The sequence below is a fragment of the Triturus cristatus genome, chromosome 3_1 (assembly GCF_964204655.1).
Source record: "Triturus cristatus chromosome 3_1, aTriCri1.1, whole genome shotgun sequence".
Classification (NCBI taxonomy): domain Eukaryota; kingdom Metazoa; phylum Chordata; class Amphibia; order Caudata; family Salamandridae; genus Triturus; species Triturus cristatus.
The window spans coordinates 324317878-324344428 of record NC_140583.1 but is presented as its reverse complement, the minus strand read 5'-3'; the positions used below and the strand labels follow the sequence as shown (position 1 = coordinate 324344428).

The 26551-nt window shown below is 45.1% G+C and overlaps 1 protein-coding gene across 2 annotated transcripts in view; it reads right to left on the bottom strand.

Annotated features, from left to right (window-relative positions):
• The window catches only part of LOC146860193 (sulfotransferase 1B1-like), an 873417-nt gene that overhangs the window by 195730 nt on the left and 651136 nt on the right, over positions 1 to 26551 (bottom strand). For both annotated transcript variants that reach the window (XM_085644034.1, XM_085644036.1), the window contains 2 exons: positions 25045 to 25139; positions 15125 to 15305 (listed from right to left, as the gene is read on the bottom strand). In XM_085644034.1, the coding sequence (XP_085500160.1) occupies positions 15125 to 15305; positions 25045 to 25139 (276 nt within the window). The remainder of the gene's footprint in view (positions 1 to 15124; positions 15306 to 25044; positions 25140 to 26551) is intronic.

Below are 26551 nucleotides of genomic sequence, written 5' to 3'. Positions count from 1 at the left end.
ACCGAAACTCCTTCAGGGGAGGCCTAGACAATAGGTTTCCTGTCACAGGAAGGTGTAACCACCTCCCAGACAGGATTATGTATATTGGCGCTGGGTGGGAGCACTCTCTGAGTGCTTTGAAGTCCTGCACTGGGGGCACATTTGGTGTCCCTGTGCATTGTCCTGCTCAGACCGGTTCAGGGGCTTCCATCCCCTGCTCTGGTGTGAAACTGGACAAAGTAAATGGGTATAGCCACCCCTCTTTCCAAACCCTCCCATAGGTGGGTCCCCAGAGCTAGTCCAGCCCCTTCCTTAGGTATAAGTAAGAACATCTGTAACCAGAATTTTAGATTACCCTGGACGAAACTCTGAAGCTGAATCCTGGACCTTCGACACTCTGCTAAAGACCAGAGGACTGTAGAAATCTTCCTTGGGGTCAAGGAGTGACTCCTCTGCTTAGCAGGCGCCAACAAAGCATTTTGCCAGTCTGCAACTCCGAAGCTCCCGCCGAACTCCAAAGTATTTGCAGCCCAAGAAGAGGATTTTCAGATATCTCAGAGGCCGACCCGAGTCCCCAGCAAAGCTGAGACCCGCAGCCCTCGTGAGTAGCGTGGAACCTATACTCCTGGTCACCGGGCACTTTTGCAAGTGCATTGACTTCTCGACATCTCTTGAAGTCGTGCTTGGGCTTATTTGTAGCCCCCACCTCGAGCAGACAACCCACTGAAAATTGTCAGCCTAGTCACCCTGAGTGACCCTTGGGTAATCATTTTGTGTTTCCACTTGAGGTCCCTTCGCGATCCCTGGTCCGTCAACTGGGGGGTCCCTGTGAAGGTAACTTTGATTTTCATTGGGCTTCCCTGGTTGCTCCAGACGTGCCATGACTCCCTACCAAGTGGGGAGTCCCTCAGACCTTGCTGGTCTGCACTAAAGCATCTTTCTCCTTTCTGCATGGGTTGCTGTTGACAAGGCTTGTTGTGTTCAATATGGGCACTGATGCTGCAGCACTCGACATCCTTTGAGGGACATCTTGAATCCAGCTCCTGGTTGTGCTTGATGCCTCCTGGTCCTCATGGCTGAAGAGTCAAGATTCACCTTCTTCACCTAAAATCACCCAACATCGGTGGGCATTCGCCTATCGTCCTCCTGGTCACTGGCTAGTGACCCAGACTCTGTCCCCTCTGCATTCAGTTTCTTCTTGACTTCGATCCAGGCTTGGATCTCTTCTGACACTTCGCATCTTCCCGGCAGCAGCCCTTCTTTGCCAGTTCACATTGAAAACGACGACGCGACCCGTCACCATTTGACACCTATGCACCTGGCATCCCTGGGTGAGGTAATTTGTGTACTCCGGTGCTCCCGTGGGTGTTGACCCTAGAACTTCCTAAGTCCCAAAGGGTTTGGTCCTGACTCATTTCTAAATGTCCCTAATCTTTAAAACCGCGACTTTCCCCATAGAAGCTAACGGTTGCTCACGGCTGTGTTCACACACTGCACACGGCCCCCGTGGGTCCCCTGTGTCACTAACTTGGGTGGTTCCTTGGGGTCCCAGCGATTCTACAGGCTCTAGGCCGTGTGTCTAGTTAAGTCGTGGTTCTTATACCACTTTTTTAGTATATGGTTTGGCTCGCTCCTATGGCCTGACGTGTATTTGTGCTTATTACTGTGATATTTGAAGTGTAACTTATGTGTTTTGACCTCTAGCCTTATAAAGAGGCTAGTAGGATGTGTTTAGAAATAAATACATATATTTTATATATTCGTCATCCTTCATGGGACAGCTCGATTCCAGCTCCTGGTTGTCCTCGACGCCTCCTGGTCCTCGTGGCTGAAGAGTCAAACTTCCCCTCTTCACACCTGAAGCACCCGACATCGGTGGGCATTCGACTATCGTGCCCCTGGTCACTGGCAAGTGACCCAGACTCTGTCCCCTCTGCTTTCAGGTTCTTCACATCTTTGATCCAGGCTTGGATCTCTTCGGACACTTCTCCTTTCTCCGGCATCAGCACTTGTCAGTCTCCTGCCATTGAAAACGACGACACGACCCGGCACCATTTGACACCTATGCACCCGGCTTCCCTGGGTGAGGTAACATGAGTACTCCGGTGCTCCCATGGGTGTTGGCCCTAGAACCATCTAAGTACAAAAGGGTTTGTTCCTAGTCCACCTCTAAGTGTCCTTAAACTTTAAAATTCCAACCATGACTCTCCCCATAGAAGCTAACGGAGCTCGCGGCTGTGTTCTCACACTGTACACGTTCCCCGTGGGTCCTATGTCACTACCTTGGGTGGTTCCTTGGGGTTCCAGCGATTCTACAGGCTCTAGACCTTGTGTCTAGTCAAGTCGTGGTTCTTATACCACTTTCTTAATATATGGTTTGGTTCACCCCTAGGGCCTATCGTATATTGGGCTAATTTACTGTGATATTTGAAGTGTAGCGTATGTGCATTGACCTCTAGCCTCATAAAGAGACTAGTCAGGTGTGTTCAGTAATAAATACATATATTTTATATATATACCTGGTGTGGTTCCCCTTTCATTTGGTTATTCAAGAGATTATAGACTGGTAAAACAATCTGCTTTACATTCCTTCAAGACGTAGCCTGAAGGCTGCTCTCCACAGCTACCACTTGGATTGCTTTTGAATAAGGTTGTCTTTAACCTATCACCTCTAACGGGTTGTTTGGACTGGTGCAAGGTGCCCACAATAACTAGTGGACAGCATATACCAGGCCAACTTCTCACAAGACCAATGCAGAAAGAACTAACAGAGGTGCAGAAAGAGGCAAGAGGGCTGCAGAAAGAGGTAGGAGAGGTGCAGAAAGAGAGAAGAGGGATACAGAAAGAGGCAAGAGGGGTGCAAAAATAAGCAAATGAGGTGCAGAAAAAGGCAACAGGGGTCCAGAAAGAGGCAGGAGAGGTGCATAAACAGGCAAGAGAAGTACAGAAAGAGGCAAGAGAGGTGCAAAAAAGGAAGAAGGGTGCAGAAAGGAGCAAGTGAGGTGCAGAAAGGGACAAGATAGGTGCGGAAAGAGGCAAGAGAGGTGCAGAAACAGGAAAGAGAAGGCAGAAAGAGGCAAGAGAATTGCTGAAAGAAGCAAGAGGGGTGCAAAAAAGGAAGAAGGGTGCAGAAAGAAGCAAGAAAAGTGCAGAAAGAAGGAACAGAGTTACAGAAAGAGGCACGAGAGGTGCAGAAACAGGCAGGAAAGGTGCAGAAAGAGGCAAGAGGGGTACAGAAATAAGCAAGTGAGGTATAGAAAGAAGCAAGAGAAGTGCAGATAGAGGCAAGTGAGGTGCAGAATGAGGCAAGCGATCTGCAGAAAATGGCAAGAGAACCACAGAAAGAGGCAAGAGGGATGCAAAAAAGAGAAGAAGGGTGTAGAAAGAAGCAAGTGAGATGCAGAAAGAAGAATGAAAAGTGTAGAAAGAAGAAAGAAACGTGCAGAAAGTGGCAAGAGGGGTGCAGAAAGAGACAAGAGAGGTGCAGAAAGGGAAGACAAGTACAGAAAGAGACAACAGGGGTACACAGAATGAAGCTACAGGGGTGCAGAACGAGGCAAGAGAAGTGCAGAAAGAAGCAACAGAGTTGCAGAAGGACGCAAGAGAACTCCAGAAAGAGGCAAGAGAGTGTCAGAAACAGGCAAATGAGGTGCCGAAAGAGGGAGCAGGTGTGCAGACAGAGGCAATAGAGGTGCAGAAAGAGGGAACAGGGGTGCAGAAAAAGGCAAGAGGGGTGCCGACATTTGCATGAGAGGTACAGAAAGAAGCAAGAGCAGTGCAAATAAACCCACAGAGGTGCAGAAAGAGGTAAGAAGTGTGTAGGAAGAGGCAAGAGAAGTGCAGAAAGAAGGAACAGGGCTACACATGGAGGCAAGGTGGGTTCAGAAAGAGGGAAGGGAGCTGTAGAAAGAGGCAAGAGAGTTGCACAAAGAGGAAAGAAGGGTGCAGAAAGAGGCGTTTAGAAAAAGCAAGAGAGGTGCAGAAAGAAGCAAGAGAAGTGCAGAAAGTAGCAACAGAGGTGCAGAAGGAGACAAGAGGGGCACAGAAAGAGGCAAGAGAATTGGAGAAAGAAGCAACAGAGGTGCAGAAAGATGCAAAAGATGTGCAGAAAGAGGCAAGAGAAGTATAGAAACATTCACGCAGGAGAGGTGCAGGAAGAGGGAACAGGGGTGCAGAAAGAGGCAAGAGGGGTGCAGAAAGAAGCAAGTGAGGTGCAGAAAGAGGCAACAGAGGTGCGGAAAGAGGCAAGAGAGGTACAGGAAGAGGCAAGAGTAGTGCAGATAGAAGCAACAAACGTGCAGAAAGAGGCAAGAGAAGTGCAGAAAGAGGCAACAGAGGTGCAAAAACAGGCAGGAGAGGTGCAGAAAGAAGAAACAGGGGTGCTGAAAGAGGCAAGAGGGTTGCAAAAAGAAGCAAGTGAGGTACAGAAAGAGGGAACAGAGGTGCGGAAAGAGGCAAGAGAGATGTTGAAAGAGGCACGAAAAGTGCAGAAAGAAGCAACAGACATGCAGAAAGGGGGAACAGGGGTGCAGAAAGAGGTAAAAGAGGTGCAGAAACAGGCAGGAGAGATGCAGAAGGAGGCAAGAGAGGTACAGAAAGAGGGAACAGAGGTACAGAAAGAGGCAAGACAGGTGCAGAAACAGGCAAGAAAAGCACAGAAAGAGGCAAGAGAAGTACTGCAACTGGCAACATAAGTGTAGAAAGAAGCAAGATGAAAGAGACAGGAGAGTTGCAGAAAGAAACAAGAGAGGTACAGAAAAGGGCAAGTGAGATGCAGAAGGAGGCAAGAGAAGTGCAGAAACAGGCAAGTGAGGTGCATAAAGAGGCAACAGAACTGCAGACAGAGGCTAGAGAGGTGCAGAAAGAGGGTAGAGGGGTACAGAAAGAGACAAGAGGGATGTAGAAATTTGCAATAGAGGCGCAGAAAGAAGCAAGAGGAGTGCAGAAATAACCAACAGAGGTGCATAAAGTAGCAAGAGGGGTACTGTAAGAAGCAAGAGAAGTGCAGATAGAAGCAAAAGAGGTACAGAAAGAGGCAAGAGAACTGCAGAAAAAGGCAAGAGAGGTGCTGAAAGAGGCTGGATAGGTGCACAAAATGGCCAGAGGGGTACAGAAAGAGGCAAGAGGGGTGCAGAAAGAAGCAAGAGAAGTACAGAAAGAAACAACAGAGGTGCAGAAACAGGCAAGAGAGATGCAGCAACAGGCAGGAAAGGTTCAGAAAGAGGCAGGATAATTACTGAAAGAAGCAACAGAGGTGTAGAAAGAAGCAAGAGAAGTGCAGAAAGAGACGAAAGAAGCAAGAGAGCTGAAGAAAATGGCAAGTGAACTGCAGAAAGAAGCAAGAGGAATGCAAAAAAAAAGAAGGGTGCAGAAAAAGAAGCAGGAGATGTGCAGAAAGAAGCAAGAAAGGTGCAGAAAGTGGCAAGAGGGGTACAGAAAGAGGGAAGACAAGTGCAGAAAGAGACAAAAGGGGTGCAGAAAGAAGCAAGAGAAATGCAGAATGAACCAACAGAGGTACAGAAGGAGGGAAGGGAACTGCAGAAAGAGGCAAGGGAGTTGCATAACCAGACAAAAGAGGTGAAGAAAGAGGGAACAGGGGTGCCCACAGAGACAAGAGAGGTGTAGAAAGGGATTAGAGGGATGCAGAAAAAGGCAAGAGGTGCTGAGAAAATTGCAAGGGAGGTGCAGAAAGAAGTGAGGGAAGTGCAGAAAGAAGCAACAGATGTGCATAAAGAGGCAAGAAGGGTGCAGAAAGAGGCAAGAAAAGTACAGAAAGAGGCCAGAGAGGTACAGAAACAGGCAGGAGAAGTACAGAAAGAGGGAACATGGGTACAGAAAGAAGCAAGAGAGGTGCAGAAAGAGGCAACAAAGGTGCAGAAAGAGGCAAGAAAGGTGCAGAAAGTAGAAGAGATGAGCAGAAAGAGGAAAAAGAAGTACAGAAAACTAAAGAAATGTGCAGAAAGAAGCAACAGAAATGCAGAAAGAGGCAAGAGAGGTGCAGAAAGAAGCAAGAATGGTTTGCACACCATTAGTACCGATTTAAAATTTAACACCTACATTTAGCAATAACTAACAGGTGACCATTCTAGGTTTGCAAAGGGCTTTCCACCACACTAACACTTTTTGCTGCATTTTTGGTAACTTTTGAGCCGTTTGAGCTAAAACAAGGTTTTTTTGTTCAATTCTGCAGATTATGCAGCAGATGATAAAACAACAAGCCACAGTGGTAAGGACAAATTGCGCAGAGAAATGTATATTCGTTCTAAGTGTAAAAATGAACCCTTGCTACTAGGTTAACAATACGACAACCACAAGTGTCGTAATCTCGGTAAACCAAGTCTACCCTATGCAGCAGATGATGGATTATGTGGAAAATGCAGACAATGTATAATTGTGCTTAAGTTAGTACAGCCAAACAGTTGCATAATTCCTGTGGCCCTGCTCATACCTCTGAATAGGTCCAGAAGTGCTCCTAAGTGGTTCCTTCTTTTTTTTGTCTCATTGAAATTATAGTTTAGCTTCTATGGAAACGAGGAAGACTAAACCTGAGGTTACCACTTCACAACACTGACTACCATACCACATAATTACTCTCCATAACACATAATCCACACTCTACAAAATTTTTATACACTAAGTACCACATACTTTCTATTCACATAATTTCACTGCACACCATACCACATAATTCCAATACACACAACCTACATCCACTCCACTCCAAAAAACATTAGTAAAAAACTTTTACATTTACACCAATAGCTCTAACTCTCCCAAATGCAAAACCTATTACATTGCAAATGCTTCTTTAGCTAGTAGTCATGTTTGCAGAGAGGTGGAGAAAGGGGGCTGGGCCTCTGACCAGCGCTCAGGAATCACACTGCGTAGGACTTACAGGAGGTACCAGGAGTGCTTTTTGGCCACCAAAGTCCCTCAGGAGTAAAGTCAACTTCATACCCCAACCAGTAGTGTGCCAGGAGGCACGTTTGCAGAGTGGTAGAAAAAGGGGTGTGTGACCTCTTAAGACCTCTTAGGAATTCCACTCTATGGGACTTACATGAGGTAACAGGAGGGGCAGTTGGCACCCAAGAACATCCTTGTGGGCCAACTACTCCTCCTATTACCTACAGTAAGTCCACACAACAGGATTGCTAATTTCTCATAACAGGCCATGCCCCCTTTGCCCACCACTCTGCAAACACACTCCCTGGGGCACTCTTGGATGGGGATTGAAGTCCTCTTCACTGCTGGGGGTCCTTAGGGGCCAACTAGCTTACCTGTTACCTCCAGTAGGCCCCACACAGAGGGATTGCTGAGAGGTGGACATAGGCCATGCCCCCTTTCTCCAGCACTCTGCAAACGTGCTTCCTGGCGTGCTCTTGGTTGGGGGATGAAGTCCCCTTATCTCCTGAGGGTCCCTGGGGCAAACTCGCCCCCCTGTTACCTCCAGTAAGCCGCACACAGCTGGATTGCTGACAGTAGTTTGAGGCCACCCCCCCCTTTTTACACCACTCTGCAAACGTGCCTCCTGGTGCACTGCTGCTTGGGGTATAAAGTCCACTTTAGTCCTGACGTCCTTAGGACCCAACCAGCAGTGCGCCAAGAAGTGCGTTTGCAGAGTGTTGAAAAAAGGGGCGTGGCTTCAGACTACCTCTGCTCATTTCCACTTTGTGGGGCTTACTGGAAGTACCTGGTGGGCTAGTTAGCCCCCAAGGACCCTTAGGATCGAACCCAGGAGCGCGCCACGAGGTGCGTTTGCACAGTGGAGCAGGTAGAGGGCTGGGCTACCAGCGAGTTGCCTTTTAAAAAAAAAAATGTTTTGGGAAGGGGGCTGTGTGGCCCCCTTCCCTTAACTATTTTTGGCCCCGGGGACCCCATCCCCAGGGCATACCCACTTTTCATTTAAAATGAAATAAAATACAACGGTGGGGGGCGGGCCCACCTCCTGCTGCTTTCTGAACCAAGAACTACCTTTTTGCCAACTTAGGTGTAATTCCGTTCAGCCGTTCGGGCTGTAGCTTTCTCCAAAATTTCCTGCGGAAATTAACATGGAGAAAACGCGTTTTGGGATCCCTTTTTTTTGCCCCCCGCTTGACGAATAACCCCAAAACTTTCAAGACAGAAGCTGACCGGAGCCCCCATTAGTTTTGAACATTTTGCAATGGTTCGTCAAACGGTGCTAAAGATTAGGCCTGGACGGGGAACTTCACTCCGTTCGCGGAGTTAGCAGAGTTTTCTGCGTAGCTCGCTGAGTGCAGAAAAGTCCGCTTCGCGATGTGCAGTAGAGATTTTCCCCGCTTGCGATCAGCGCGAGCTGCCGCTCGGGTAGAATTTCTACCCGAGCAGCAGCAATATCAGCACAAACTGCAGTTCGCACTGCACTCCACTACTCGCGGAACTTCGCTGAGTTTTTTTCTGACTACGCGGAGTTCAGCGTAGCAAAACTTCGCGAACTATGCCCAGGCCTGCTAAAGATATTGGCAAATCAAAAAGCTCTTTAGCTATGGGAACTAGGTCCTAATTATAACAACCTACTGGCGACCGCCAGTCACCGGGAACAGAGTGATATTATCAATTATTTCAAAGAAGATGTCACGAGTGATGTAATATCAAGTGTAATTAGCAGTGCATGGGGAGAGTGCACATTATAGTTAACTTACGGCATGAGGTATAGTTACTTGAGATAACTCTAACTGTATCTGGCGAATTTTAGTACTTTTTACAGTTTAAAACCGAACACTTTACCTAACTATAAATTAATTTGACCTTTGTTTTTTTAATGAATTTCTAGTTTTTTTAACGTAAAGTAATATTTAATTGCCATATGTTAATCCAACATAACCGTTCACATGGTTGGCTTCAGGGCCTGACCAACAGCCAGGCCTTGTAGCCAACCCTATGCATGCAGCTAATGCCACGCGGTGCAGGGCATTCGGTTGTGCAGGGCAGTGGTTGGCCACAGGCTGACTTCTGGTCAAGACCTAGCATGCAGCCAACCCCACGCTGTGCATGGCCAACGTCAGGACATGTGGACAACCCCTGCAGGCAGCCAACCCCACGCTGCCCAAGGCTTTTGGCCATGTGCAATGGGAGTGTTGGCCATAAGGGCCTCAGAGCTTTTTTTTAAAAGAGGAGTAGGGACTGCAGGCATCCTCCCTCAACATATTATGGCACTGGGACCCCATCCCCCAGGGCCATTAATTAAAATTAAGGGAAAGAGGACATGCTGCCTCCCCCCTGCCAATTTTGGCCCTGGTTGCCCCATCCCTCAGGCCTAGAACATTTATTAGGAGGAGTGGAGCACAGGATACCCATCACTTGAGGCCTAGCAACATCTGTGAAGGAGCTTTTCGTCCACCCTTCCCTGAGCAACTTTTGGCCCCGGGATCCCAATCACCAAGGGCCAGCTCAACGTTTAGGGGAGAGGGCACACTGCCCCCCTTCCAGCGCCAATTTTAGTCCTGGGAACCCATCACTATGTAAAGGGTGCTAGTGCCCCCCTCTGCTTGGGCCCCTTTTGGCTCCGGTGGCTCCCATACCCCAGACATAGCCACATGTGAAAAGGGAGAGGGAGCACACAGCCTCCCCCTGCAGGTCGATTTTGGCCCTGGAGACCCCATCCCATGGGGCCCAGCCAACAAAGGGTGTGTGCCGTGGTTCCTACTCAGGGGACCCAACAAACTTGTTTTTGGGGGCATGGGGGGAGACCCATGCCCTCAAGGTCTAAGCTGACTCCCTGCATCCAGCGGGATCCGGCATTGCTTCCGGCAGCAGGGCACAATGGCTCATGAGCATCAAAATTCTGTCAGGTTAATGCTGGTTGAAAATGATTTTCCATGCCCTATTATGTTATGTGGGCAGTTCACAAAGCTTGTCTCACAGAAGAATGTAGCAGACTCCTAAGAGGTTCAACAGTCCCTATTTCCTGTTTTCGGGCCTTATAAAACAATTGATCAATAGTTTGTAAGTGAAAATCAAAGTTCAAGAATGATGCTCAAGCCACAAGTGGTCACGATCAACGTTGATTACAAAACCATTTGCAAACCCCTCTTAATTTAAGGACCCCAATTCCTTTCAGTTTACAAACTTCATACAAATAATCACTCTCAGTTCCCAACTGAGCACTGAAATTAGTGGTACTCAGAGCAGGGTGTGGCCCAGTGACACAACTTGCATCCAGATCCTGCAGATAAAGGCTGTGGCTAGGGTCGGAGGGATTAGGAAGAGTGCATTGCCAAAAGACATTCATGTCACCCAGAGCCAGCTGAGTTCAGCCAAAAGCTATGCGTCACAGGCTTTGGTGGCAGAGAGATTAAGAGGCCATTTGGCATGGTCAAAGAAGGCCATAGCGTCCAGGCAACAGTCAGAAGGGCATGGCCAAAGGTCATGTCCAGTATCCACTGAGTGCAACGCTTGACCTATCCTTGTACCCTGTTGCCAGTCCCCATGCCAAAAGGGCATTGCAAATGCCACATAGGCCTTTGGTACAGTGTAAGATCATGTAAAGCGAGGGTAAGAGAACTGTTCCTTTTCCCTACTTTAAGTGTGGGTTAATTTGTTGGAAAACAGCATTCATATAATACATTACCTGTATAATTCTCAACACTTTGTTACCAGCATTGTGTTGTGTTATGATTCAATTGTTTATGTGGTTGCCGGTCTAAGGGCCACATATACAACTGCCAGACATTGTGTGTTCTATTTGCAATTTTTTGCGGCTCACAATTAGGAAGTCGCAAAATGCGATGTACCAATGTGTCTCAGACACATTTAGCGAATCCTAATGGGTTTGCAATTGACCTACCTAATCAATGTTCACAACGCAGGTCACAATTTATGAGCTATTGGGAATCAATACAAGCACAGGGATGGAGACCATGACTATGTTTGCTTTTAAGTAAAGCAACTTTTGGAATGCAGCATGTTTTTCTTAAAGAAAAATGGGATTCATTTAAAAAAGAAAAATTAAACCCTTTCAGTTTAATTTTTAAGAGTAAACTATGGTCCGTGGGACCACTGCCTGCTCTTATGAAATGTTTTTGCTACCATTTTCAAAGGGGAAGTGCTCCCAGGGAACTCCTTTCCATTTGCGACTGGCTTACCACCTACCTGAAGTAGGCGGTAAACTGTGAATGTTCTGTGACCGCATTCTGGTTGCAAAACATTCATACATCTCCCTGCGACTCACTATTAGGAAGGGTGCACCTGTGTCATGCCCTTAGTAATACTGATTGAAAACCCGATTTTGGTAATAGGTTACTGACTCACAAAATAGGGATAGAACATGCGAAAAGGCTCTGCAGCGGTTGCAAATGGCCCGATTCTCCGTTTGCAACCACTAAACCTGTTTTACATGGAATCCCATGTGCCTGCCCATTTGAATAAGGTGCATTTGGTTATGAGGTTAAATGTATTTGAGAACTACATTGTTTATCATTACTGTCTGCAATACTTACAGTCATGGACTGTAGCCATATTCGAGAGCTACTGGTCGCAGAGTCATGCTGATTCCAGTACCAGCTACAAAACACGTGGCAACAATACCACATACTTGCTTGACAGCCTAACATCAAATAGTGTCCTAAAGTTAAGGATTCCTATATATCATAATCCTCTAATATATACAGTCACTGTTGGTTCCTCAAAATTATTAGAAATACTAAAAATGTAATCTGAACTGACCATCTAATTGGCCAACAAAAGCAGTAATTGTTTACTCTAGGAACATTTACAAGGGAAAATTGCTGAGCTGTGTTAGATTATTGTTAGTACAATCCATTATGAAGTAAAACTGGAACATACTTCGGAGCAGTGGTTACTGGTGACCTTAAAAAGTTGTGGGGCATAATGCTTGGCTCGAATTCCAGTAACCAGGCCTCACATCTGCTCAGCATTTTTGTTGGTTTGGTTGGGGGGTGGGGTGAGGTTCACTCTCACTTCTTTGCACTCGATCTTTCTCTCTTACTCATTCTTAATGAATTAGATTAACTCACCCTGATTTGCACTTTTACTTACTCTGACTGATTCTGCATCACTGTCTCACTCTGTCTCACTCTGATACACTCAGTTTCACTCTTCCTCACTTAGTGTCACTCATCCTGACTCAGTCCAACTCACTCTGACTCACTCAGTCCCATTCTGATACACTTGGGGCCTCATTTGGAAGGAATTGGCGTAGGGTTGCACTGCAAATCTTCTTGCTGCACTGCTCTACGCCAATGTAGAAAGGGCAGGAATGCACCATATTTATGAAAAACGGTGCATTCCTGTCCTTCCCCCCTGCGCTGGTGCATAATTTGCTGCCTAGAGCCAACACAGGCACCCTTGCACCATGGAGCAAGGGTGCCTTCGTTGAAGGATGGATTGTTTTTGTGCAGGAGGGATTCCTTCCTGTATAAAAACAATCCTAAGAGGCGTTTTCCTCATTCTATTCAAAACAAATGGAAAGAGGAAAAAAACTAGGAGAAATTAGAACATTTCTCCTTGTCACGCCTGCTCTGGGGAGGTGTAAGGTTTTAGGGCTGCCCCAGGTTTAGGTGATTTTGTAAATCTAGGGCAGCATCATAATCCATGGGTGTTCCGTGGGAACACCCACCGCAGCACCCATGAAACACCCTCCTGATGCTGAGTGAGGCAACACTTTACTTTGCGAAGCCTTTTCTTACTCCATACTATGAGGCCATGCAAAGTCCCACAGGATGGCTTTGCGTTGCCTCATAGATGTGATAGAAAGGCTTGTGCCACATAAGCGCAAAAAAAGTGATGCACTTGAGGCAAGGGCTTTGTGTAAATAAACCTCTAGGTCCCCTTCATTCCAAATCCTTCAGTATCACTCACTCATACTCAATCTAACTTATTCACTACCTCAGACTCATTCAATATCAGTTTGACTCACTCAATATCACTCTGACTCACTCAGTTTCGTTCTGACTCTGACTGAGTCAGCCTCACTCTTTCTCAGTCTCCCTCATTCTCCATCAGCTCAACTTTGCCCCACTCATTCTCACTTATTCAATCTTACTCTGTACTCACCCGTTCCAACAATGAAATGCACCCCAGGGACATGGTCAACAAGTGCAAACAGGGGACATGACTCCATGATCCACTCACCCTTTCTAATAATGATACACACACCAGTGACCTGGTTACTTCGTACGTGGATTTACTCACTTCCATATGTAGTCATAGACGACTCTATACAGCTTCTACAAAGCACATTTAATGCAACCTTACCTAATGTAACCTAAGGTAGTATCAATTAACACTGATAGTCCCTACAGTGCTAAACATGTGAATTATGTTACTATGAGGTCTGGTCTAATGTTTTGGAAGTAGCAACTAGTCAAAGACTGTGAGGGTGCTAAAGTGAAGAGATCCACCCCCGCCACAACTGAGAATGGTGAGGTTATTTGAACCCACTGAGAGATTAGCCTCAATGGGCAACCTTTGGGAGTCAGAATTCTGTGGGACCCTCACTATATACACCCACTCCTGCAGAACGATGATTACAGCAAGCAGTGCTGTAATATTAGAGGGCTTTAAAAACACCCACATGAAGCTTCACAATAGGAGGCCTCTGAGGTCAAAGTATTTACCCCAACTCTGTGTTTAAACTGGATCTTGTTGCAATACATAATGCTTAACTGCTTTTAGTAGAGTTCTTGCAGCCACAATCACACAGAGTGGTAAAGCTGTGAAGAAAATACAAGAGTTACTGTCACTCACTTCAGTGGTCCTTATTTCATCGACTTAAGAATGATGATAAGAAGGGTCCATTGTTTGGGAATTCTATGTCTGTGTCCTGCAGTGGGCATTAATCCACTGAGTCATCCACTGCCCTGTCAGGCCTGTGCAGATAAGGAGCTATTATAGAGCTCGTATGCAAATTGAAAAGGCATTGCTGTCTGTCACTGTCCCCTGCTGCAGCCTCGCTGATCTGGCATTCACCTGCTGTCAGATTTAATTAAGTAAGCCTCTCACCCCTCGCCCCAAGTAATGGCTTTGATTTTCAGTAACACTCATTCATTCATCCTCATGCACTCTGCCTTCCTCTTTGCTCACTTTCACTCACAAGCACAGACATGGTCACACATACAGATGCTCTGTCTCACAGGCACACTCAGACACAGACTGTCTCACTCATACACAGACAAGCATTTTCTCTTGCTTACCTTATTTCCTGCAAAGGTCCCATTTGGATATCTGCTTCTCTCTGTTTCCGGCACTAGGGGAGAGTGAAATTTCGCACCTGTGCAGTCAGTCACACGTGCCAAGTTTTATTCTCAACTTGTTCATCACAAACTTTTCCAACTCTGTGACGAGTTGGGAAAGATTTTGGGGTGGCAGGTTGATTGACGGAGGTGCTGAGGCGTGCCAGGGCCCCAAAGCCCTGGATGGAATGTATCCAGTCCTGGTGTTCTCTCTCTGAAAGGCACTTTAGAGCGCTTGCACCAGCCCTCAAACAGAGACTGTTGCTGGACAGAATGAGCTCAGTATTTTTCTTTTGCTATACCAAGAGTGAATTATATATTATTATTGAATTTTGGCATAGAAAACACAAATGGGCCAGAAAACAAAAGGGGCGTAGCCGCTGAGCCCAATAAAAGGAACTGCCACTGCTTCAGTTAAGCCAAAGCACCCTCAAGTTTAGATAAAAGTTGATATTTGGTCTCCATTTTCATGGACAGACACAAACATGGTTGGCCCTATTTACTTGATTAAAATTGGTTCTACGTTTCCTCACTCTGCAGAACAAAAACTGTTTCTTTAAATAACATATAGGACGTAGAGATACTGTCGGCAATAACCGTATAACTAAAAGGCCTAGCCATAGCCCATTACCTGTGGGTTATGCAGACAAGGGTCAAAGCAAATCATTCAAGAAAGTCAATGAAAAACCTTCGTCAAGGAACAGTATGGTTCTCTATGCAAAAGCATTCCAACCTACAAGTAAATTACATTCAGGGTGTTACCAGCGGTCTGGCGCACTTTCAGTGAAAATTATTTTCAAGAGCAGGAGGGAACCCTATGTATGGTAAGCCAGCTTCTCTTGGACTAGGGGACAACAACAGCGTCATTTCCCACCACTCTATCACATGCACAATTCAATGCATACATTACAATGGCTACTATAACAGTTCCATACCTTTTCGCATGAAGGGTGAAACATTTTGATCCAGGACGTGATCTGGTAGTGTCTTATAGTTGGTCATTGGATTGTCTCTCATTACTTGGAATGAGGCATGATGGACAATCTTCTTCAGAACCTCCTCATCAATGTCCTTCTCCAGGAACGTCAGCAACTTTCGGATTTCACTCGCTAGGTCCTGAGAAGATGAGTTTCAGATGTAAGTGGGTGAAACTACATAGATGTGAAAAGGCAATACAAGATGATGGTGAACTTTCAGACCATTTTAAGAAGATATTTTTCAAATGGGATTCACATGCCATGATGTAACTATCACAACTCACACTGAGCTACTATTTGCATCAATGCCCTTCACAACTTTAATGTATAATTGCAAAGCTATGCATTGTCGACAGATAATGACTACCACAACCAGTCTGCAAATTATCTTCCTGAAGAAACACCAAAAGCTAGAATTAGTGACCCCATCCATCTTTGCTTATCCACAATGAGTTGTTTGGTCCGTTAGTCTCTATTACAGTTTATATGTTATTGCTTCTATCTCCCTTACCCACAATCCAGGCACTTAACATATTTTTGGTGCAGATCTTACAGAAGTGCCTCTACAGTTTCCATCTCCCCTCAGAAGTATTATCAAATGACCTTTTGTTTTTCTTTGCCATCATCACTGAAATATGTTATGCTGGTCCTCATGCCAGCTTCCCCGTGACGCTTCTCCTGTCCAGCTTGCCAGGAGTCCATTACCCTCTTTACCTATTTAGCTGCTGCCCTTTGTTTGAGCCACCTCTGCTCGTTTCTTGCTCTGTTTTGCCTTTCTGCTCATTTTTCTGCCCTCTCTCTTGGCTTTTTCTGGTTTCTTTTCTGCACCCTGTTTTGCCTTTCCTTCTAGTTTTGTGCCCTCCGTTTTGCCTTTTCTGCTAATTGTCTGCCTTTTTTTTGCCATCTTTGGCTCGGTTTTGCCTTTCTACTAGTTTTTCTTCCCTCTATTTGGCCTTTTTCTACTCGATTTTCAGCACTTCGTTTTGGCTTTTCTGCCCCTTTTTCTGCCCTCGGTTTTGTCCTCTTCTGCTCTTTTTTGCCTTTTCAGCTTGTTCTTCAGCCATATGTGTTGCCTTTACTACTCATTTTTCTGCCTGCTGTTTTCTCTTTTTCTGACCGTCATTTTTCTACCTTCTGTTTTGCCATTTTATGCTCATTTTTCAGCCTTCTGTTTAGCCTTTTCTGCTCGTTTTCTGCCCTTTGTTTTGTCTTTCCTGCTTGTTTTGTCCTCTCCGTTTCGCCTTTGCTGCTCATTTTCTGCCCTTTTTGCCATCTTCTGCTCTGTTTTGCCTTTCTACTAATTTTTCTTCCCTCTACTTGGCCTTTTTTCTGCTCGATTTTCTGCACTTCATTTTGTCTATTCTGCCCCTTTTTCTGCCCTCAGTTTTGGCCTCTTCTGCTCTTTTTTGCCTTTTCAGCTTGTTTTTCAGCCCTTTGTGTTGCCTTTACTGCTTATTTTTCTGCCCGCTGTTTTGTCTTTTTCTGCTCGTCATTTTTCTCCCTTCTGTTTTGCTATTTTCTGCTCATTTGTCAGCCTTCTGTTTAGCCTTATCTGCACATTTTTCTGCCCTCTATTTTCTCTTTCCTGCTTGTTTTGTGCCCTCCGTTTCACCTTTTCTGCTAATTTTCTGCCCTTTTTGCCATCTTCTGCTGTTTTGCCTTTCTACTAATTTTTCTTCCCTCTGTTTGGCCTTTTTTCTGCTCGATTTGCTGCACTTCATTTTGCCTTTTCTGCCCCTTCTTCTGCCCTGGTTTTGTCCTCTCCTGCTCTGTTTTGTCTTTTCTGCTAGTTTTTCTGCCCACTGTTTTGCCTTTTCTGCTCGTCGTTTTTCTACCTTCTATTTTGCCTTTTCTGCACGTTCGTTCTTCTGGCCTCTATTTTGCCTTTGTCTGCTCATATCTTCCCTCTTGCTGCCGTTTCCTCTTGACCTGGCTTTTCGATGGAGACCTTGCACCACAGCGCCCAGATACACCAGGGGTGACAGTGTTGCGCTATACAAATGCAGTTTAATTGATTATGCTTCTCCGCTCTGCTTATTCTCTGGACATGCTTACAGCTATTAAACATGTTGACCTGAATCTACTGTGTGTGCGTCATTTGAATTATGGTCTTAAGACAATACAGTGTAATGCATAAGAGGGAACCTCAGTGATAATGATTCCCACCTCCAATAGCATAGATAGTTTCAAAAATATTGGAAATGCACATAATTAAAAATGGAAGTGCAAGTGTTTTGGTATTAACCCCTTCAGTGCCCATGACGAGCTGGACTCGTCATGGGCTGCGGTGGCGCTGTGCCCATGACGAGTCCAGCTCGTCATGAACTCCGCCCGCTAATAAAAAGCGCGGCACTGGGCGGGGAAAGGGGCGGGCATGCAAGGGGTTAAGCTACATTTATCGAAGGAAGAATTTGGTGTAATTTCCACTGTTTAATCTGAATATATTACATAAATGTAAACACAAAATGGGGCTGTCCCTAGTAATGGTTCCTACAGGGTCTCTAGAGATGCAAATCCAATGGGAGCATCTCACAAAAAGTGAAGGACTGGCATCACACACCACCTGGTGTCATGCTTCATCATAGGCTGTCCTCGCCCTCTAAAAACTCCGTTTGATAGAGGGTGGGCATACACCTGGAGACAGGGATGCACTTCTAAAGCTAAGTGGTGGCCTGTGATTTGGTGAAAAGTGATCTAAAAACCATTACATTTGTCTACAGGCAATTTAATTAAAGATCAAATGTATGGTAATAAAAGAAGTGGGCGGTGATATGGGAAATCAATATCCCCTCACCGTAAGTAAGGCCAACATGTTTCTGCTTTGTGTCCCTGAAAGATACATAGCATTCGTCAGGACCGGAATAAATAATGGGCTCTGCCTTTCTACACTATGTGTATGCAAGAACAACCACTAAAGGACCGGGTGTGAGGATAAAAACTCCCCGTGTAGTGCAGTACTAAAATGTGAGAAGTATCTGTATCAAAAAGGAACAAAAACACAAAACAAACCGAGCGTGTAAGTTTGATAAAAGCACAATATGTTTTCTGGCCGCTTACCCAAAGACACTATCCTACTTACTCCATGGGAGGTCGAGGGTGGAAGGGCCTACTGTGACATTTCTGGAATGAGAACAATACATGGAGACATGGGCTGCTTACATCATGGTCTATGTGAGATTGGTAAAAACATCCATTCAATCATTCACACAAGTGCATGCCTCATGGTGAGTACATGCACATGGAGCTTAAAAGTACGCTTCTTCATTCATTCGTGACACTCATACTCTTACTGTCATCTTCAGCGCTTCCAGCAGTCGCATCTAAAGTCGTCCTCTTCGCCTCCCCGCCGGTGAATAATGGGGAGAGGGGAGCGAGTTTTTATACTCCTGTACGCTGGCTGGTTAGTCGTTAATTAAAGGAAGATTGCCACCGCCTGTGTGAGTTCCGGTGTATGGCCGGTACCCTGACAGGTTGCCTGATCATGGGCATGAGAAAAGGTAACACTCCCTCTCAGAGTGAAAAAAGTGCAAATTTGCGCATGCTCTAAAGGCATTACACTAATTTTATGCCTGATGCTGAAAGACGCGTGCAGAGGCCGGAGATCGCGTGTGTGTAGCGGCTCCGTTGGAACGTTGTGTGCACATGCGTATAAGGGTAAAAAGTCAACCCGCCTTTAAACGAATCTAGGAAGTAGTCTATTCCTAGTTATGGGAGGAAAAATACCCATATGAAGGTTATGGAAGTAGCGGGCAGGGGTTTAAAGAGGCACCGCTTATGTTATTTCATATTCAAAAACACAGGGTGAAAATTGCCTGATATTCTGGCTGTATCTTGGCATATGACTTTATCTTAATGACCAAGTGACCATATTTTTTAATTTTACTTCTGCCAGAATACAGAACTGAAGAGTTTCTTCAGAAAGGTGATAGTTTATGTTTTATTTATGTTTATTTTACTTTAAATTTTTATATAGAGCTAGATATGTTGACATGAATCTCTCATGTCCCACAGGGGTGCAGAAGCTTCATCAAATGTGTTTTTTTTATAGAGGAGATGACCCTCTGATTTGATCAACTACTAGAAGACAGGGAGTGTTTTAACGAGATAGTTGTAGCCATGGGATTTCGTCGTTTCCCATGAGCGTAGCCGATATACCCAGCGTTGTTCTCTGACATGTCGTTGTTGGCTTATGTCTGTTTTCTGTTTTTTCATTACCTCTATGACTACCCGTTTGAGGTCTGATTCTGTATGGTTTGTCTCGAGGAAATGTTTGGTCAATCTGGTGTTAGATTTTTTACACCGAATAGTGCTGCGATGTTCATTAATTCGTGTTTTCACTTTCTTCATTGTCATCCCAATGTACTTCAGGTTTCATGGGCAGGTCAGCATATATATCACGTTTTCATTGTTGCAATTACTGAAGTTTTTTAGTTTCCAATGGTTGTTTGTGCCAATGTCCACTTCTTTAGTGGTGATGGTCGAATGGCAGCATACACAATTACTATAAGGGAAATGACCAACTGGTTTTGGTTGGCTCCACAGGGTGGATTGGTTACTCTCTTCCTCCTGTGTGATTTTTGAGTGTACTAAGTCGTCTCTCAAGTTCCTGCTTCTCTTAAACGCGAAAGGGGGGGGGGGTTCCCACTGTCTTGCCCCACTGTTGAGTATTGCCCATTTCTTTTTTATGATATTCTGCACTTTGTTAAATGTAGGTGTGTACGTGGTCACGCTCACCAGACGGTCGTATTGTTCCTTTGTTATGATATCTAGCAGGGCTTCTCTGTTATTGTTTCTAGCCCTTTTCTTATCTCGCCTGACCATACGTTTGGGATAATGTTTTGCCAGAAGTTTAGTTTCCAGTTCTTCTGCCTGTTCTTGAAATGACTCTAGTTCCGAGCAGTTCCTCCGCACTCTCAGGAAGTGGCCCACTGGTAGATTTCGTCATAGTGCCCTTGGATGGTAGCTTTCATATAATAGGAGGCTATTCTTGTCTGTTTCGTGTGTACTTTGGTTGAGATCCCTTCTGTAGTCAAGGTGATCAATGGTATGTGTGAAGTTAAGGTGAGTGTCTTTGCTGCTAACCCATTCCACAAAGGTTGAGGCTTCCTCCGGTGTACCATGCCACACGACAAAAAATGTCGTCTATATGACGTTTCCAAGTTTTCATCTGGTGGCTAAATGGGTTGTTGTCACTGAAGACATGGTCTTCCTCAAACTAATGGACGTAAAGGTACGCCAAGCTAGGCGCGAAGGTGCTGCCCATTGACGTGCCTTTAATCTGGTGGTACAGTTTGTCCTCAAACTCGAAAAAGTTGTCAGTGAGGGCCAACTCTGCATACTCCATAATGAAGTGTGTCGGTGTAATGAAAGACCAATCTTGGTTAAGGAGGATTTGTTCCACCACCTCCAGAGTCCGTCTCTGGGGAATACTCGTATAGAGTGCTTCGATGTCCATAGTTATGAACAAATCCTCCTCGGTGTTGCTCTCCAGGTCTCTCAGGTGGCATAAGACGTCCTTCGTATCCTTCAGGTATGATGGGGATTTTTGTATGATGGGTCTTAGGAACCAGTCACGAAATTGAGATAAGGGTTCCAATACAGAGCCGATCCCGGACACTATAGGTGTCCCTGATGGTGGTGTCCTATTTTTATGGATCTTAGGCAGTGTGTAAAATCTGGGTGTTCTTGGTTTTGTATTTATGAGAAACTCAGCCTCATGTTTTGTGATCCAATCGCATGTTAGCGCTTCATCAACCAGGTTCTTGATCTTATTCATAATCCGTGTTGTAGGATCATTTTGATGTATCACGTAACTCGTGGCATCAGACAAAAGGCGTAGGCATTCCTCCCTGTACATGGTGTCATTCATGATCACTATGGCTCCACCCTTATCGGCTGGTTTGACTACCAGCTCATGGTTGCTCTATAATTGTTGGAGGGCTGTTCTCTCTCCCTTTGTCAGATTCTGGAATCCTTTAGTGTTATTAAAGTCAATTGCTTCGACTTCTTTGAGTACTACCTGTTCAAACGCAAGGACATTTCATGAAATGTTTTGAGTTGGTGGAGTGAACATGAATTTCTCCCGAAGGCCTGTGTTCAATTTTCCATCATCAGTAACTTGTGTCTCGCCAAAGAAATCTTTCAGCTTTATTTTCTGGAAGAACTGTGCAAGCAAGGTGTTAAGGGTGAAAGGGTTGTTCCTCGGTGTAGGGACGAAGTCCAAACCTTTAGCGAGCACGGTTTCTTCGTCTTTGTTGATTATGTAGTCACTCAGGTTTATGACATTCGTCATTCCTTGTTCATTGTTGATGTGCCGCACCTGCCTCTGCTCCATGTGACCGCATCTCCGCTGGTGAATGGTTCGTTCTCCCATTGTACTCTGTGTGTTCTCCTTGTTTTTTGTCTGCTCCTTCCTCTTCCTTGGCCCCTGAATAAAAAAGGCTGTGGGCCTTGTTGGGAAGCCAAAGCCAGGTGGGAGGAACTGTTGTGGCCAGAATCCAAAGGGGTGCATGGGTGGGTTAAACATTTGTTGCTGGGGATTCTGATTCCTTCTGGGGTGTTGTCACAGGTGCTCTCGTCACTGCTGCTATCACTTCTCTCTTCACCTGAACTAAAGGTTCAGTTCTGGAGAGTTGGTCTGAAGCGTTGTTGGCGTCTTTGGGCCTGCTGTTGAGGTTTGTCATAATATTCATCAGTGGGGTAGTGATATACTGTTTCCCGGCTGAACTTCTGCACATCCTTCTGTAGTTTTGTGATTTTGGATTGTGTGAGATACTCTCTGTATGCTGAGTGGTCATTATTTATTTCCTCCAGGTTCTTTTTATAAATGGTGACATGCACTGTGGTCTTAAGTTTGCTCTCGCTTTGTTGTATTTCGATCATAAGTGCGTCCGCTAATTGCCTGGCCATATAAATGATTAGCCCCAGCCAATCCTTGGTGCATTTCCAAGCAATGCTTGACCAGTTGATCCTGAATTCCTTATTATTAAGGAACTGCCTTGGTTCATTGGTGACCACGAGTCCTCGTGGTGCAGAGTTCTTTCTTAAGTATTCCGTCATAAACGCTCCATGAAGAGCTGTACGGATCTGTTCTTTCTTTTTAGTTGCTACCACCGTTTCAGCTAGGAGCGACGGTGTTCTTAGTATCTCCGCATATGTGTTCTCATCGAACGACAGTTCGGTTTCCATTTTATAGTGCTTTGTTATAGTGGTAAGGGTGAAATCAGTTGTGAAACCCTACATTTCAAAGGTATATGATAAAGGACGGTGTATTGATTAACCGGTCTCTGGGTCATGTATGACCAAGTTTTTGCCCTAAAGTAGTTCCACAGCCATAGGCTGTACGTAAAGTCACACACACTAGCCCTAGTGTTGAATTAGGGAAGGGAACTAGAGTCACAGGGCCTAGGGATAGCCAGCCTCATATATATTATGTAAACACAAAATGAGGCTGTCCCTAGTAATGGTTCCTACAGATTGCTACAGGGTCTCTAGAGATGCAAATCCAATGGGAGCATCTCACAAAAAGTGAAGGACTGGCCTCACACACCACCTGGTGTCATGCTTCATCATAGGCCGTCCTCGCCCTCAAAAAACCCCGTTTGATAGAGGGCGGGCATACACCTGGAGACAGGGATGCACTTCTAAAGCCAAGTGGTGGCCCGTGCTTTATATTACATAAATACCTGTTAGACCTTGCATCCTTGGCGTGGTTTTCCATGATTGTTTGCCTCTACCTCCTGTTTTTGGATGCTGTGCTAGATTTCATTTTTACTGGCTTAGATGCTTTGGGCACTTAGCCACTGCTGATCAGTGTCAAAGTGCAAATGCTTCCTATGGAAACTGTTATTATGATTGGTTCTCCCTGATTGGCATATTTGATTTGCTGGTAAGCCCCTAGTAATGTGCACTATGTGTGCCAGGGTCGGTAAGTCAAATGCTAATAGTGGGCTTGCTAAACTGATTATGCCGCCCACAAGTAGCCCTACAAAGGTATCTCAGGCCTGTCACTGCACTGTCTGAGCACAGGTTGATACTGCCATGTCAGCCTGGCAAGTGCACCCACTTGCCAGGCCCTAACCTTCCCTTTTCTTACATGTTAGTCACCCCTAAGGTTGGCTTCTAGGTTCCCCTGTGGGCAGGGTGCAATGCATATGAAAGGCAAGACATGCCCTGGTGTGTGTAGCATGTCCTGATAGTGAAATACTGCCAATTTCGTTTTTCACTATTGCAAGGCTATCTGTTCCTATAGGATAGACTGGGGAGTTTGCGCATAACATCCTATTAGCATAACTATTCCTGGGAACAAAGTAGGAAAATAAAGTTTAGTATGCCTGAACTCAGAATGTTAAAATGCATCCTTTAGTAAGGGGGATTTTTACATTCTGTGTTTGATAATACCACTTTTAGAAAGTAGGTATTTTCTTGCTTAGCCATCTAGTGTGTCTCTGCTAGGATGCGTAGTGACTGTCTCACTTTGGAATAACAGGGGCTGGAGATGTGCAGTGGCTCCAGAGAGTCTGAATTAGTCAGGGCTTGGCTGAATAGAACTGGGCTGCATTTAGAGTAGAGGAGGAGATTTCCTTTCACCTGAATGGGCCTGGTCTGCCTTCCACAATGCTCTCTCCAACTCCTGCCAGCAAGCTGCACCATAGAGGACAGAACTGGTTTTGACTGAGCACAGTGCTTCTCTGCCAACAGAGAACAAAGGATTTTGCTGTGAAAATATTGGGGCCCAGATCCCAGAACTTTAGATCATCTGCTGCTGTTTGGGAGCTGGAAGAAAGAAGAAACTGGAAGAACTGCAAAACCGACGAATCACTTTTCTTGCGGCTGTTTTACCAATTCATAACCAAAGCGCAAGAAGAATTTCCACACATTGCTGTGCCGCTGTGAATACCGAGGCAGCGCCTGTTGCCGCTGCAAGAATCTATGCATCGAGGGATTGCAGCTGAAGAAAACTGATGCAGCGCCGTTCAACACCGCCACATCGATCACTGATGCATCCCGATTTCCACACATCCCACCTGTGCCGCAAGTTTTTCCGATGCATCACCAGTGGATCTGAACCATCACAAAGAATCAACGCATCACTCCCCAAACAGACCGGATTCGACGCAACCCTTCTGCTGCGTGCAGGACTGTCACATCGCCTCCCCAAGGTCTCAGGAGTTGATGCATCTCTTTATTTCCGACTCTGCGGCTGTTTGGCCTTGTGAATTTTGACACACAACTACAGGTACTTTGTGTAAAAGTCACACATCCATAGTACATGGGTACAAGTTCTTGAAACATTTAGAAAGTCATATTTTTAACTGTGTGTGTTTAATTTTTGTTGTGTTGATCTTGTTGAGTTTAGATAAAGATATTTTATTTTTCTAAACTGATCTGTTCTTTTGTGGTGTTTTCACTGTGTTACTGTGTGTGTTGGTACAAATACTTTACGCATTGCATTTGGGATAAGCCTGTCTGCTTGTGCCATGCTACAAAGGGGGTGAGCAGGGGTTATCTAAAGTGTGTATCCCTTTACGGTGACTAGAGACCCACATTTCTAACAATACCAATTGAAGAAAAAGTATATTTATACCCAGACAAGCAAGGCTTGCTTAATCTGATAAAGTGCCAGAATAACTATTATTGTGCACTTTGTCTGTGCCCATCATGTGCAATACTTTATGACAAATCTGCGCCTCCAAGTAACATGTTCCGCTTAATTCGATCCTATAAAAATGGGTTGACTCAAAATACAGAGATCGAATCTAGGATAAGTATATTTGGAAACTTAAAATACAGTCTGAATTCATACCTTTCAAGATAGGGTTCCCTAGCCATGATTGCATCAAAGTGAGCTAGTCCAAGCTCGATCACTTTACGCCTACCTCTTTCATGTCCTCGTAGAAGAGGTAGAGAAGACGGAGCTCGTTCCGTTTTGACCACCAGCCCTTCACGTGCTCGTACCAGGATCCGAAGGAAACTGAGAAGCAGATTAATAGGGTCAACAATACATTATTAAGGCACGTGAGTAAAATGGAACGTGTGCGTCAGTGAATTGAATTAAACTCCCCCATCACATTCCCACGTGTCCCCAGCTTCCTCCCTCTCTTAGCACCTGGTTATAACGAGTTTGGCACAAATACAATTATGAATCATTCAACAATTTGAGCACGGTTGAGCACGTGCAAAAGTAATGGTTCATGCAATAAAATGATTGAGAAAAGAAAAATGACCGCAGCGCAGAAAACAAAATGCACTTCAGCAATCTATACGTCAACATAAGCCAAGCACATAACTTAAACAGATAAGACCGAGGTAGGGGAAATGCCACACAAAATGCCACACATTCGTGGTCACACCCACTTACAAATGTGAAGTTGGAGCTGAGGATTATATATTGATCTCACCCTCATGCAGCGCCCATTCAGTAATGCAAAAGGTGCCAACAAATACTGCATAGAGCAGATTCCTTTCCCAACCCAACACTTACTGGAATGGCACAAGAAAGGACACCAATATAGGTTCAGTGGCACAGTGTATATTTACTACCAGACCTCCATGCTGGAATACTCCTGTCCTATTCTGCTTGAACCGCTCCATTGCAATGTCAGTGTTATCTTTACTGCTGCTCTCCGTAGGGAACATATCTTATCTATATTACTTTCATCTATAGCTATATATGCATGACATTCTTTTGGACTTACATACTGAAGGGGAGTAACGCATTCTATGTATTCAGCCCATGCGGAACTCTACGTGATTCCTACAGCAAAAAATCTCATCAGACGTGCCTTTTGGTGTAAACACTACATTGCAATCAAATGTTTTTCTCGGCTCACACTTAGCACTGGAAAATTCACGAAATTAACTGGTGAAAAAATTCTAATGCCAAAGGTTAAATAAGCACCAGCCAATGTCACCGGATTTGAGTATTAAAGCTGATTTTACAATTTAATTTTCTAAAGGTTTAATTTTTTTAAATGTACATTTTCCATATGGAGGAAATATCTGTTTTTCCTATTTCACCAGTCTACTCTGTTTATTAAAAAAATAGTTCTGCATGATTCCCACTTCTATTTCTAGGGCAAAAAACAAGAGTAGCGTGAATCAGGCACCAATGAAGATTAAAATCACCCCAAACAGTATGTGCGGTAGGTCCTACTGGCTCAGACAATTCTCACTTACTTCAGGGCTTGTTTGACCTGCCAAGTACCTGAGGCAGGCCTGCACACCATTGGTGGCTGGCATGGCTCGTGGGTGGCTCGTGCGGGGGCTGAGGGGTTGGGGAGCACGCTTATTGCAACAATAACTGCACTCACAAAAGTAAAATCTCAAAAAGAAAGAGGACAACGAGAACAGAAAAGCACATAAATTCCCTTTCGCTGCTAGCCC